This window comes from Mus pahari, chromosome 3, assembly GCF_900095145.1.
Source record: "Mus pahari chromosome 3, PAHARI_EIJ_v1.1, whole genome shotgun sequence".
Lineage (NCBI taxonomy): Eukaryota > Metazoa > Chordata > Mammalia > Rodentia > Muridae > Mus > Mus pahari.
In genome coordinates, this window is record NC_034592.1 from 105,988,641 (window position 1) to 106,002,973 (window position 14,333).

The 14,333-nt window shown below is 44.8% G+C and overlaps 1 protein-coding gene across 2 annotated transcripts; it reads left to right on the forward strand.

Annotated features, from left to right (window-relative positions):
- The first annotated feature begins 1,057 nt into the window (after positions 1 to 1,057).
- On the forward strand, positions 1,058 to 13,961 carry Spata5l1 (spermatogenesis associated 5 like 1). Of its 2 annotated transcripts, none has more exons than XM_021194053.2 (8): positions 1,058 to 2,186; positions 2,927 to 3,112; positions 6,556 to 6,714; positions 9,233 to 9,442; positions 10,102 to 10,294; positions 11,630 to 11,760; positions 12,653 to 12,778; positions 13,410 to 13,961. In XM_021194053.2, exons 1-8 carry the CDS (start codon positions 1,113 to 1,115, stop codon positions 13,572 to 13,574), a joined length of 2,244 nt encoding a protein of 747 aa, XP_021049712.1. In that variant the 5' UTR covers positions 1,058 to 1,112; the 3' UTR covers positions 13,575 to 13,961. The 2 variants fall into 2 exon arrangements, with proteins under 2 accessions (XP_021049712.1, XP_029391597.1); XM_029535737.1 differs by having other exon boundaries at positions 1,066 to 2,186; positions 2,927 to 3,142.
- Positions 13,962 to 14,333: the final 372 nt, after the last annotated feature.

Genomic DNA, 14,333 nt, shown 5'->3' on the forward strand with positions numbered 1-14,333 from the left:
GCTCCCAAATGTTGGAATATAGGTATGAACCATCACAGCCAGCTTAGAATGGCTTGCCTATAAGATTATAGGTACCTTAGAATACCTACAAGATTATAGGTATGATGAATTCAGATGTATGGATGACTGAAATAATACAATGAAAATGGTCTGACTCAGAGGAGCAGAATGGGTTAAGGCTGCCTGGGAAAGATAATCTACAGTTTTACTGAGAATGAGAGTTGAGGGCCCCAAAACAGAATCCCTTCCTTATATTTGTGACACAAGGAGGGGAGTGTCTGTTTTAGTGGGGATGTTGTGTATTCTTTGGCCAAGGTCAGAGAACTTTATAGTTTGGCCCTGAACGGGATCAGCCTCTTCATGCAACACGAAACAACATGTACTGTCTTCCACACCATACCCTACTAGCTTAGCCTCTACCAATGTTTTAAATCAGTGCTGAAATCTGTAAGACTAAGTTAGCTCTAATTGCCTCAGTGGACGTCAGTTATGACTATCAGCTGTACCTTTCATGCGACCATGGTCAAAATATGCAGAGAAAAACCTCTTAAAATCACACCATTAAACTTCCGTTTCCTGGTCATTCTATTCCACACCTATCCACTAGTAAGCTAGCTTTCACACACATCCCTTTACATATTGAAGATGGTTATTATGTCTTATTATTAATGTCTTCTTTCCCATGTCCAGACGCTCAAAGTTTTTGGAACAAGAATAAAAGATATTTCATAAGGCGCGCGTATCATGATTAACTTGGCAGGTATTTTATTTACACCTTGTTTATACCTGTAAGCTCGTTACACCTTGTCAGCAGTTTGGGTTTTTTTTTTTTTTTTCCCTTAAGAAATCTTTTTACTTCACCAAATGAAAACTCTTATGGCCTAATGGAGCAGCCGTATGTCGGTCAGATGCCAGCGGAGACCTTTTCCTTGAGGCTCTTGGACCGGCCATCGGGCATCAGATATTTATGGAGATCCAGGCATTTCTCACTTTCCCAGAAGTCATTTCGACCGTCAATCAGAGGCTTGTTCCTTCATGGCGCATGCGCGCCGCCTGCATCCGGCAGCCGGGTGGGTTGCTGCGGGGCTTTCCCCGGCGTGGTTCTCCGAGTCATGGCTCCAGACTCGGGGCCCTGCCCCGACGGACACTTTTTGAAGCTGCTGCCGGTGGATCCCCGGGACCGGGGCACCCAGCGCTGCCGCCTGGGGCCGGCCGCCTTCCGCAGCTTGGGTGCGCGCCTGGGCTCGCCGCTGAGGATCTCGTTGCCCGCCGGCGGCTGCTGTCTCTGCACGGCCTGGCCGCGGCGCGACGGGGCGGATGGCTTTGTGCAGCTGGACCCGCAGTGCGCGAGCCCCGGGGCCCGGGCGGCCACGGGGAGGATCGGTATGGACTGCTTGCAACCTGTGCCCTGTCCGCCTCTGCGGCGCCTAGAGGTGTGGCCGGTGCTGCGGCCGCAGGCGGGAGCCCCGAGTTCCGCCGCGGTGCTGGAGGTCGTGCACGAGCTGCTGCGCAACCGGCCGGTGTCTCGGGGACACGTGCTGGCCACCCCGCCCGGTGTCCCCGGCCCTGTAGCGGCTCTGCACGTGATGGGCGGGACACCGGACCCAGAGCCCGGTGGGTGGGTCACACCGCATACCCGCATCACGCTCAGCGACAAGCCTCCGCCACGGGTCGAGCCTCCCGGGGACGTGACCCTTGGGGGTCTGTCGGAGACCGCCGACTCCCTGACGGAGCTGCTCCGTCTGCCGCTGCGCTACCCGCTCGCCCTAGCCGCGCTGGGGCTGGCGGTGCCCCGCGGGGTGCTCCTGGCGGGCCCCCCGGGAGTGGGCAAGACCCAGTTAGTGCGGGCCGTGGCGCGCGAGACCGGCGCCGAGGTGCTGGCGGTGAGCGCCCCGGCGCTGCAGGGCTCCCGGCCCGGGGAGACGGAGGAGAACGTGCGGCGCATCTTCCAGCGAGCCCAGGAGTTGGCCAGCCGCGGGCCCAGCCTCCTCTTCCTGGACGAAGTGGATGCCCTGTGTCCCCGGAGAGGCGGCCCCCAGCGAGCTCCCGAGAGCCGCGTGGTGGCCCAGGTGTTGACGCTGTTGGATGGCATCCACCAGGACAGAGAGTTTGTGGTCGTGGGAGCCACCAACCGGCCAGACGAGTTAGACCCAGCGCTTCGCAGGCCGGGCAGGTTTGACCGAGAGGTAAAGTTCCTGAAAGCTCGCCTTTTTTGGACAGTTGGGTCAGACAGGATTTGTAGATCAACTTGTCACATGCAAGCTAGAACCTGGTTTCAAATCGTTCTGGGAAGCAGGATGGTCATTTGCTTTGTTGAAGTAACTAAGCCTGATACAAGCATATTAAGCCTTTGGGATGAGAACTTAGTCACAGTAAGAGAAGACAGGGAAGGTAAATAAAAACAGGCATAAGCCCTTAAATGTATTCAAATATCAGGATACCAGCCAGCTTCCTGTTCTATGTTGTCAGGGCTGGCTTTCTTAGCATCTCTGGTCCTCAAGTGATTTTTTAAAAAAAATTTCTAAGCAATTATTAATAATTAAATAATAATTAAAATTTGTGGTAGGATTGTCTTAAGTCTTTCGAGGACCTGAATGGATTTAAAGGGCCCTGCTTCCAGAGAACAAGGACCTAGATTATCTAGTCTGCTATTTGATCCCAGACTGTCAGAACTTGGTGTGTTCTTAAAAAACCACAAAGACTTCTTCAGTGAAATACAGAGTTTTCATTGTGGAGATTCCAGCCATCGTTCTTCCACTGGACAATTATCATTTTCTTATATTCATAATCCAAGGTGTGCTTAGAAGTTCATGATACAAGTTCTATAAAGGTTTGCTGAATGACTGTACATACTGGTGAGGATGCTTTTAAAGAAAGATTTTAAGTTGTCTACTTCTAATTTCTCCATTTTTTGCTTTGTCTGTAGGTTGTCATTGGGACTCCCACCCTTAAACAAAGAGAGGCAATTCTGCGAGTGATTACCTCAAAGATGCCCATCTCCAGTCATATCGATTTAGGTCTCCTGGCAGAAATGACGGTTGGCTATGTCGGTGCTGACCTGACAGCACTCTGTAGGGAGGCTGCTATGTGTGCCCTTCTCAAGAATGAGAAGGTAGGAAGTGTCCACCTGCCACCAGCTATGGTAATCTTTCAGAGTAATATGACAGGTCAATGTGGGGTTAAAATAGGTACTATGTGTATTCCTTGGCATGGCTGCTAGGCTCCACAGATGTTTTCATATGGTGTGTATGTGTGTGTGTGTGTGTGTGTGTGNGNGNGAGAGAGAGAGAGAGAGAGAGAGAGAGAGAGAGAGAGAGAGAGAGAGAAGATATGTATACAAATATAATCTCACAAATATATTTACATCTCAACTCCATGTAATTATATGATTAGAGATGAGGATACATGGCTGAGTCTTCCAGGAAAGTCTCCATGGTGAATTTTCCTCACTGCCACAGTTAACTCCCTAGTGCTGGAGCCTGGAGCTTGGAGCCTGGAGCCTGGAGCAGCCAGAAAAGACAGTGTCCCTCAGAGAAATCAGATTTAAATTCAAAGATTTTAAGCAGCCATTTAGATTTACACAGAAAGGCGCAATAATGGTGCTAAGACTTTTCATAGTTTTCTCCCGAATTGTCCACTTTTAACATCCTCCTTGGTGTACTTTGACATTTCTTTGTGTGTTTGAGTTTACATATGTGTTTGTGTTTCTGAGACTCGAGAATATCCCACAGCCATGATACCACAGCTACAACTTTAGTCACTCATGATGATTAACATCACCAGAGTTAACTTCGTTTGCTAGAATAAGCCTGTATCTACAAGACATTTTTCACTGTCATAATACTGGGTTTTTAAATTATTGATAATATCTAAGGGAGAAATGAAGTTTTCTAATCCAAGAAAAATTGAGTACTTGGAATTTTATTAAAGACCGTCATTGATTTTTTTTTTTTTTCAAATCTTAAATTAGTAATTACTTTAAAAATATATAGGGTTATTTTAAATATAATATTTTTCAGTACTATCTATTATTTTGAAAATCAAATCATTTTTGTATATGATAGCCTGGGTCTCTAGACCCCACTTCAGCAGATAATAATTTTAGCAACTAAGGATTTTGGGACGTTTCAACTTCATTCATAGCATCCTAAATTATTTTACCTAAATAATTTATATCGTTCCTGACTTTTCCATTATTTTCATTCTAATATGGAAGGTGGGAAGAAGTTAGGTGAACTTCTGGGTCTTCATCTTAATGGATTTGGTACCAAGCTGCCTACTGTTTCAGTGAGTCCCGTGTATAGGGGTGAAAATGTATGTCCCTTGTGAGAAAGAATGAGAGATCCAGAGAGGAGAGGGAGGCACATTTAGAGTTCCCTCTGCTTTGTGAAGGTCCAGGCTTGGTCTTAAGTATCTCTGGTTCAGGCGGACCAGTTAGCTCACTGCTACTTGAGGAGGGGCCTACCTAAGTCTGGTCACCATAGGTGATGGCTGAGTTCAGAAATGTCCCAGGGGAGTGGAAAGGAGAAGGGGCAGACATCTGAGAAGGTACTGACGCATCTTTTTCCCCTCTCACTAGGCAGGTGAGGGGCTCTGTCTGTATCAGGGCAGACACAGAGTCCATTAAAGTTTTTCTGAACTAGTCTGGCTAAGGGATTAGAAACATAGTTTAATAACTACAAAAGAGAAAGGATTTAGTGCCTGCAAGGTGATGAGAGTCAAATGGAATGGCGAGCACACAACTGGTCTTGAAGTGAGACTTCAAATGCTAGTTGGTATTCTCTAAAAATTAATTAGCATTCTGGTACCCAGGATCTAATACTGTAAGCCAGCAAAGCAAAGAAGCAAAACGACAATAATGTGTCCATAAGTCTTTTCATCAACAGTAGGAAAAATATACAACAATGACTAGTTTGTCAGATTGTTTCTGCATAAAACATGCGATTGACACAGCAGGATGACAGAGGTTAAAGAAAGTGAGCTTTGCCGAAATTGCGTGAGTGGTGACAGTTGGTAACATTTTAGATAATACTGTTCAGAATAGGTCTACCATAAGTGTCCATTTTCATGGTCTTTTATAAATGGGCTAAAATAGATAATAGTTGAAAATGAGAATTTGTAGACCCAATACTTAGAATTTGATATGAAGGCAAATTATTCAACAGGTGAATTAGAAATGAACATAAGGAGCTTTTAACTAACCAAAATTGTGTTTCACTGGAATGATAGGAAGAAACAATCATAAAGTAGTGTAAATACCTGGTGTAATGGGGAAGAAGAGCAGTAAGGATGTGACTTGCTGATCTGAACATTTGAAGATGGACAGACAGGCAGACTTGCTCACTTAAGAGCAGGATAAGGGTTTTCAGCCCATTTCGTCCATACAGAAAGAACTTTTAAAGACAGTAAGACAAGACCAGCAAAAGTCCATTTCCTTTTAAGTATTTTTTTTTAACATTTTATCTTTGAAATCATTTAAATATTATTAGAAAGTTGCAAAATAGTTAGGAGAACTTCAGCCAGACCCCTTTATCCAAAGTCATCGTTTTTAACATTTACTAAGTTAGCATTATCATGTTCTCTCTTGTCCGTGTGTGTTTGTGTCTGTGTTCGAGTTTGCACACGCATTTTTTTTTTTATTTTATAGGAGTCGTTTGAGAGTATTTTTCTTTATCTGAGATTTGTGACGTTGATATGAGTGACTCAGGTTGGTTATTTTATAGAATGATCAGACTCCAGGTATACATTGCTCTTGGGAGCAGAACACAGTCAGGATTATGTCTCTGCCATATCTAGGCACAAGATAGCTGTGGGCTGCTCACCAGATGCTAACTGACCAGCCATCAGCGCAGTATCCAGTTCCACACCTTTTGGCTATTTTCTTGTTTGCTACTATGAAAGAAGTATGCGAGGAGACACACTGAAACAAAATGTCCCCTTGTCAGTGTTCTTACTCAGAATAGCTTTTAGAGAACTTGAAAAAACGATGACTTTTTAAAAAGATTTATTTATTATATGTAAGTACACTGTAGCTGGACACACCAGACACACCAGAAGAGGGCGCCAGATCTCATTATGGGTGGTTGTGAGCTACCACGTGGTTGCTGGGATTTGAACTTGGGACCTCTGGAAGAGCAGTCGGCGCTCTTAACCACTGAGCCATCTCTCCAGCCCCAAATGATGACTTTCTAATCCTGTTATTTTTCCTGTTTCACTCTGAATTGAAGAAATTCAATCAACACAGTATTGGGTGTTTCTCCCTGGCTCTGGCTTCCGTAGAGGTCAGTCTGTTAACAGCTGTAGCTGTCAGAATTTAACACTGTGAACAAGTGAGCTCAGGGCTTCCACTTTGAGGGAATGATTGATGAAGATGCTTGCACTTGAGAATAGTGATAAGTAGATTTACAAGTTCAAAAGAATGTTGGTTTGTTGTTGTTATTTTTTTTGTTTTTGATTTTTTTTTTTTTTTTAGAGTTTTTTGGCATTTGTGTATACTATAGAAAATGCCTACTTAATTTTTGGCTTCATTTTTCTTTTTGGAATATATTTCTTCAGAACCAAGACAGTCCTAAAATTGAGGAAACAGATTTTCTTGAAGCTTTTAAAAAGATTCAGCCCTCATCATTTCGAAGTTCCATTGGACTGATGGACATCAAGCCTGTTGGCTGGGAGCAGATAGGTGGACTTGAAGACGTAAAGCTGAAGTTAAAGCAGGTAACAGTTACTGATCAGCTAATCCCAGCAGAATCCCAGAGAGGTGTTCTGTGTCTATAATGAAAATGCTATAATCAAACTGCACTAGCCCTCTTACCCACATTCCTCATCATGTGCTTTAGTCTTTATCTAATTAGACTTCTATAGACACTAGTTTTTGTGTTTCCCTGTGGCAATCTCTTAAGATTTTTGCTTTCAAGAGTTCATCATAATCTAGAACACAGGCCAACAGAATTCCTGTGATCAACTGGATAGTAAATGCTTTAATTTTTGAGACATGCAGTCTGTCAGCTGTTCACTAGCCACTACAGTTTAAGAACTGTGTTTCCATGGTTCTGCATCTGTGGATGTGGCTGTCCAAAAATACCGTCTGCACTGAACTGATTCAACATTTTTCTTGTTATTTTTCCCTAGACCATACAGTATGCCAACTCTGTGCATGGCATTTGCATTATTAAGTATTATAACTGATAGGTTGTAGGTTGTATGCAAGTTCTGTGGTTTTTCCTCCGTGCTGCTGGAGTGTGACGTTATAGGGAGCCTTCCCCATGGGCTTGTCTTAATTAACGTCACAGTATTAATGTCTGAGAGACACCAGCCACACCTCTTTGGATGTCTTTTATTCGCCTGGTTGTGGCAGTTTCCTGCCTTTCTGGGCACTCTCCTCCTTTCCCTGAAATGTTGATGCTCTGAGAGTTAATGATACCTATCTTTCTTTAAAACTATTTTTATTTTATGCATATCAGTGTCTTGGTCCCATGTATATATTGGCACCACAAGCATGCTTGCTGCCCATGGAGGTCAGAGGATTGTGTCAGGGGCCCTGAGACTGGAGTTATGAACAGTTGTGAAACGCCATGTAGGTTCTGAGAGCAAAACTTAGGTCCTTTGCAAGAGCAAAAAGTGCTAACCACTCAGCCATCCTATCCCAGGTAAACTTTCTGCAGTCCGAGGTGATCGATAGGGTCTAAGATTGCTCTTGGCTGTCCCTTGAGAAGTCTTGGGTAGACTTTTCTTCATGTCATCAGGCCTGCTTAGCTGCCTGTCTGCTAGATGACCACAGAGCCATCAACATGCCATGTCAAGGGTCCAGCAAATGCCCAGGTGTAGGACACAGCCTTTAATCCTAGCACTTCGGAGGCAGGGGCAGGTGAATTTCTTTCAGTTTGGGTCCAGCCTGGTCTACATAGTAAATTCTAGGACTGTCAGGGCTCTATAGTGAGGCCCTGTCTCAAAACACCAAAAGGAAAGAAACAAACAAAAAATAGAGTTGAGCTAATCAGCTCGTCCACTCTACCTAAAATTCCCTGTCTCAGTGAACGCAGTCAACCAGCAGTCCCCTGTCAGCAGTGTGGCACTAGGACTTTGTAAAATGCAATGTCTTATGTTTCAGTGACCAATCTGTCCTCCACGTCTTCACTGACTGATCTTCCAGCCTTCCAGTATGCTCCATATTTTTCTACGTTGCCAATTGGACTGTTGCCCATTTCTCTGTTAGGTCTGCCTCACTTCATCTCCATTGCTTCTGCACACTGATACAGCAGCATATTCTTCGATGGCTTCATGCATCTGTTTGTGGCATCTCTTCTCCTTGGAGTGCTTGTTCCTTGCCTGGTTGTTAGTTTAAAAATCTCTCTCCTTCAAACAGTGTTCCCCCTTACACTCTTTTCTCTCTCTCTCTCTCTCTCTCTCTCTCTCTCTCTCTCTCTCTCTCTCTCTCTGCCAGTGCTGGTTCTGCCCTCACTAAAGCAATTGCACAGGTTCACTGCTCACTTTTCTAGGCCTGAGCTTCTGAGTCTGTAAAATGATGGCTCAGAGGTGACCAGGGCTTCTTCACCATTCAGTAACATTTCTTTAGTGCCCGCTTTTGGCATGAACCAATGCTGCTGATTTTGTAGCAAGAGTAGAGTGGCCAAACCATCGTGGAAAAAGAACAGTAGTGAACTATAAGTGGTCTGAGGAAGGTGGAAGGCAGTACAGGCTGTAGCTGGGAGAAGGGGGCTCTACTCTGCGCAGGGTTCTTAGGGAAGACTTCTCCAAGCAGGTGCATTTGAGCTAATGAGAGAGAGTGCATAGCCACATGGGGCTGGAGAGATGGCTCAGCAGTTAAGAGCACTTGTTCTTGCAGAGGACTAGATTCAGTTCCCCAAACGCACATGGCAGTGTATAACCACCATGTGCGTGTATAATTCCAGTTCTAGGGGATCCAATGACTTCTGACCTCTATATGTTGCGAGTACATGCATGCAGACAAAACAACCAGGCACAGGAAGGAAAAGATAATTAAAAATTTAAAAAGAGTAGCCAGAGAGAGATGTTGGGAGAACATTCAGGCATGGCATGGTCTCACAAGTAAAGTGTTTGGGTGTAGACAAGGCGAGTGGCAGGGACCTGCCCTCCTGGGCTGCCCTGAGGGCAGAGGCTATTTGAGTCCAATAGGTTGTGGGAAGTGTCGATGAGGGAGAGATTTGGCATGTGACTGGTATACTAACATCTCTCCGTCTCTGCCTATTTACAGTGTGTTGAGTGGCCTCTGAAGTTCCCGCAGGAGTTTGCTAGGATGGGTCTGACACAGCCAAAGGGCCTTCTCCTGTACGGTCCCCCTGGATGTGCTAAAACCACTCTGGTGAGGGCCCTGGCCACAGGCTGCCACTGCTCCTTTGTGTCGGTGTGCGGGGCCGATCTCTTCTCTCCTTTTGTTGGAGACTCAGAAAAAGTCTTGTCTCAGGTTGGTTTATTTTTAAGTTGTGGGTTTTTTTTTTTCCCTGTTGTGAAAGGTATGCATGTTTAAGTTTAAATTAAGAGCCCTCTTCCCATAACCTGTCCACATACTGCTCTGAAATTTTATATTTATGTGTGTGTGTGTGTATCTAGGTGGGCTCTGTGCACTTGTGTGCAGGTGTTCTTATAGACCCAGAGAAGGATGCTGGATCCCCTGGAGCTGGAGTGCAGAAGATTGTAACTCCCCCAGTGTGGGTCCTAGGAAGTGAACTTAGGGCCTCTGGAAGGGTAGTACACACTCATCTCAACCCCTGAATCTCCAGCACTTTTATCTTGGTTTTTAAAGTTAAAGATGGTCACCGGATGGCTGTGGTGGCACACACCTTTAATGTTAGTGCTGAGGAGACGGGACAAGTCGATCCCTTAGTTCCCACCTAGCCTGGGCTACACATAATGAAATCCTGCCTTAAGTTCCATGTTAAATATCTTCTGAGAAGACAATTTTTTAACATCTGCCTATCTTTGGCCCTTGTTTTACTTATTTATTCTCTAGTTCATAAACACTTAGAATCTTCATTTTTCTGTTTGAATGATTACAAATAGGAAAGGGGAAGCTGTCACCGGAACGGCGTGTGACGTTATGTTTTTCTTCCCTCCCTCACTAAGGTATTTCGACAAGCAAGAGCCAATACTCCAGCGCTTGTGTTTCTGGATGAAATTGACTCAGTCCTGGGGTCTCGCTCAGTCGGCACCTTGGGATGTGACGCTCGGGAGCGAGTTCTTTCAGTTCTGCTGAACGAACTCGATGGTGTGGGAGTTAGGACGGTAGAGAGAAGAGGGAATAAAGCAAGCCAACAGGGTAAATACCAGGAGCTGGAGACACTGAGCGCCGGCCAGCGCCAGCTAGAACGCACCAGAGTTAACTAGCATTCCCGCACGGCTGCTTTTCCCAGGCCGAATTCATCCTGCAGAAGGATTTACATGAGTTCACTTGAATTCTTGGGACTTCTACGGGGCAGATAAAAGTTGAGACTTGGACAGAAGAAAGTGAAAAGTTTTATAATTATCTAATATGTGAATTTAAGTTTTCTAAGAATGAGAAATATTTTTTACTGAGTGGAGAAGGGAAATTATTCTCATGTGTATATCCAGAAGAAGGACTTATCCCTAATTCACTTTGTGTGTGTGAAACATTACAAAGCAAATTAGCACTTAAGTAACTTTTGGGGTGCCTCGCCTCTGTGAGCCTCTTGTTCAGAAATAGTGGCTTCTCATCCTGAGCAGGTCATTTCTGACTTCTTTTAGTATAATCATATTGTTTATTTCACATTTTTAACAAGCATTCACAGAAGGAGCACTTCAGCACTATAACCAGAAGGGACCCATGGTGACGTGATCTCATGATGCCCGTTAGCGTGCGGGGGACTTGGTGCTTTGGGGGTAGCCACTGGAGAGCTGCTTGGTCTGTTAACTGTACGAGTGGTCTTGATTTCAGGCCTCGCCTGTCTTTTAAATGTTTCTTCTTTGGGGCTGGGGAGTGTAGCTCAGGGGCAGAGCGACTGCCGAGCTGCCCAAACCCTAGCACCACATGAGCCAGGTGTGCTGGTAAAGTCAGTAGTCGCGAAGTGCATCCACAGCTTTTAAGGTCAGTTTTGTTGGGTAAAGAGTTTTGGGACAGCCTGGGGTACCTGAGACCCTACCTCAAACAGAAACAAAAGTTGCTTCTCATCCAGGGTTTGCATAACTTCAGTTGAGCTTGCCTCTGGAAAGAAGAATGAAAAGTAAATTTCCACCTTGGGGGGATTGAGATCTAGACTTTCCAGAGCCATACCTGTCCCCATCAGTCACACATTGTGCTCTTGCAAGCAGCTTCTGTATGGCTGCTGTTCATTGAGTGCTTGAGTGGATTTGGGAACTGGCCAGGTGTTCTTCATCTGGCTTCTCACCAGTTCTCACACGGAGAATCGCCTGTCAGGACTGGCCTTGCCTTTCAGACACACAAGGGAGCTCTTTGATTAATGAGTTGTTAGGGGTGGCTTTATACCAAGAAAGTGGCTGGGGTTGGGCGTAAGCATCCTGGTTCCAAAAGAAGGTTATCCCTTTCAAACACAGTGCTTTGTCATATGCGACTTAACTTGGATCTTAATAAGTCACAGTTTGTTGATGTTACTTTGTGTTATATGCTTTTCCTCAGAGTATCAAGAAATTCTTAGTCGGAGTGTCATGATTGTCGTGGCAACAAATAGGCCTGATGTGTTAGACGATGCCTTGTTACGGCCCGGGAGATTAGATAAGATCATCTACGTCCCCCCTCCTGATCAAGAGGTGAGCCGTGCCTGTTCCCTTTGCACCAGCAGTGCAGTGCATTGCGTCTGCCTAGTAGCGTGTCTGGATGAATTCCAGACTGGGAAGCGGTGGACGGCATGCCCTGCTCTCACTGTGCAATGCTGGTACCCAGTTCTTTGCTTGTTGGCTCTTCATAAAGTCACGTATTCATCCATGCTGGTTCCCTAGCCCAGCCTTTGACAGTGCTCTGGGTCTGTGGAGACTACTACAGCATGTCCAGTCAGGAAGTGCTTTGCTCTTAAACACCCAGAACGACTGTCGGATGGTGAAGGGCTCCAGGGTTTAATTTTCCCTTCCTTGGGCTTTAATCAAGGTTTAAAGAGGTTTTTTTTGTTTGTTTGTTTGTTTTTAAGTATATGTCTGATGCTTCTAAATGTATCTGATAAATCATGTGTTTGTTTATTCTGATAGCACTTTTGTTCCCAAAAGAGAGTCTTCTTGTCTCATAAGGAGAAATGGTTATGACTGACAACTTCAAAAGTTAACTAAGAAAATATTTGTTTTTCATGATACTGTTTCTACCATTGCTGTGTAGACCATTGATGACTCAGTATCTCTTTCAGAAGCAAGAGTGATATTTTTTGAATATGAACACACAACACACACACTGTACACACAATATACACCCCACACGCACCACACAAATATACCTAGCATATATACCACACATGCGCACACGCACATCATACACACGTATACCACACCCCTCCACACACCCACACAACACGTACACAGCACATGTATCACACACACACACACACTTTGTAATGTGATAAGAAAATTTGATCTTAAAATGTTTACTGTATCGGTGTTGAACATAAATGTTGTAGCATTGTAAATATTTTTTGTTTGTTTGTTTGTTTTCTTCTAGGGCAGGCTCTCTATTTTAAAAGTCTGTACAAACAACATGCCAGTAGGGCCTGATGTTTCACTAGAAAACCTAGCAGCAGAAACCTGCTTTTTCTCTGGAGCTGATCTTAGAAACCTCTGCAAAGAAGTGAGTATGCACTGTTTTATTCGGAGGCCAGAGTCTTTGAGTCGTTCTCCTTTTCTGTAAGCTTTACTAAATATAAACTTGAGAAGAATGCATGGATCTTAAGAATATAGTACTGAATGACAGGAAAATGGCTACTTTTATAATCAGGAAGAGATTGTTAGTATTCCAGAATCTTCCTTCCACCCTCTGCCCCTGCTGCTCAGCAAAGGTGACCACTCTGCTCACTCCCACACAGGAGATGACCTTTGCAGCTTTTGAGCTCTAAGTTTCTACATTCTGCCATGAACAGTTTATCTGTGGTGAGAGTGTTCATGGCTAGCAGGAGAATTGCCAGGTTGTAAAATGTGCCATCTTTTCTTTTATGAGCTGCAGGAGTCCACTCTTCTTATACTTTATGTGGGTTCAGGGTGTGTGTGTTATTCTGCAGTTTGCCTATTTAAGTCTGGACTTTTAATGTGCAGGTAACTATGGTCTCTGGTGGATTTTAAGTCACTTTAACTTTTAGTGCTTTGATGGCGTTGAACCTTTCTGATGTGACACCAAGGACTGGCCACCAGATTGCAGTGCTGACAGTCACTGTTAGTTTTAATGTGAAGCAAATTGACTGTTGCCTCCTGCTTGTGTCCTTCAGGCTGCCTTGTTTGCTCTGCAAGAAAACGGACTGGAAGCAACCACAGTGAGACAGGAGCACTTCACAGAAGCGCTCAAGACCGTGAAGCCATCCTTAACTCTGAAAGAGCTGACTTTCTACGAAAACTTATTTAAGAAAGGACTTTCTAACTTGGAAGATGATTAAATTTTAATTTTATTCAGATTTTCATATGAAGCAGTTTGCGACTTCACACTTTCATGAGAGGCAGGGAGGGAGAGGAAGAGGTGGGGAGGAGGAGAGAGGGAGGCACTGAAAGACTGAGAACTTGCCTGATAAGGACCATCTTCTAGAAGAGATACTAAGACACCGTAATAAAAAGCACGTGTGTGATTTTGTTAGGAGAGTTATTTCTGCCTGGCCGTCTATGACTTTGAAGTGTATCATGCTCACCGGAGGCTGCAGGAGCAGAGCAGAGGACGTCTGTTCTAGCCTGGATTCTGCACTCTAGCTTCTGTCACTTTTGGCGTTGCTCCTTCCTCCGAGCACCATTTTCTGAACAGCTTGAGACTACAGTAGAGCCTTAAGTCACCTAGTCTTGGGGATGTCACTGAGAGGTGTGCCATTGGGCGGTTTTGTTGTGAGTGTCATGGAGTTGTGTGTCTATTCCAGCAAGATGATGTCACCACTCTCATACATGCCTGTCACTTAGGCTGTGGGTGCATACATGTAGGTCATACATGGCTGCAGGTGCACAATGCTCCATTATAGCTAGTGTTAACTCACAAACTCCGGCAAGTTTAACATCGACAGCTGTATTTTAATGTATTCGGTGTATTTCTCTCTGCCCCAGTGCTGCCCCATGTGATGATCTTCTGTCACATGACTTAGTCTGGGATTGCACACTGAATTTAGTTGTCAGGAGACTTCCATGTCTTAATTTGGAAACAGTTCTCCGTCTCTCTT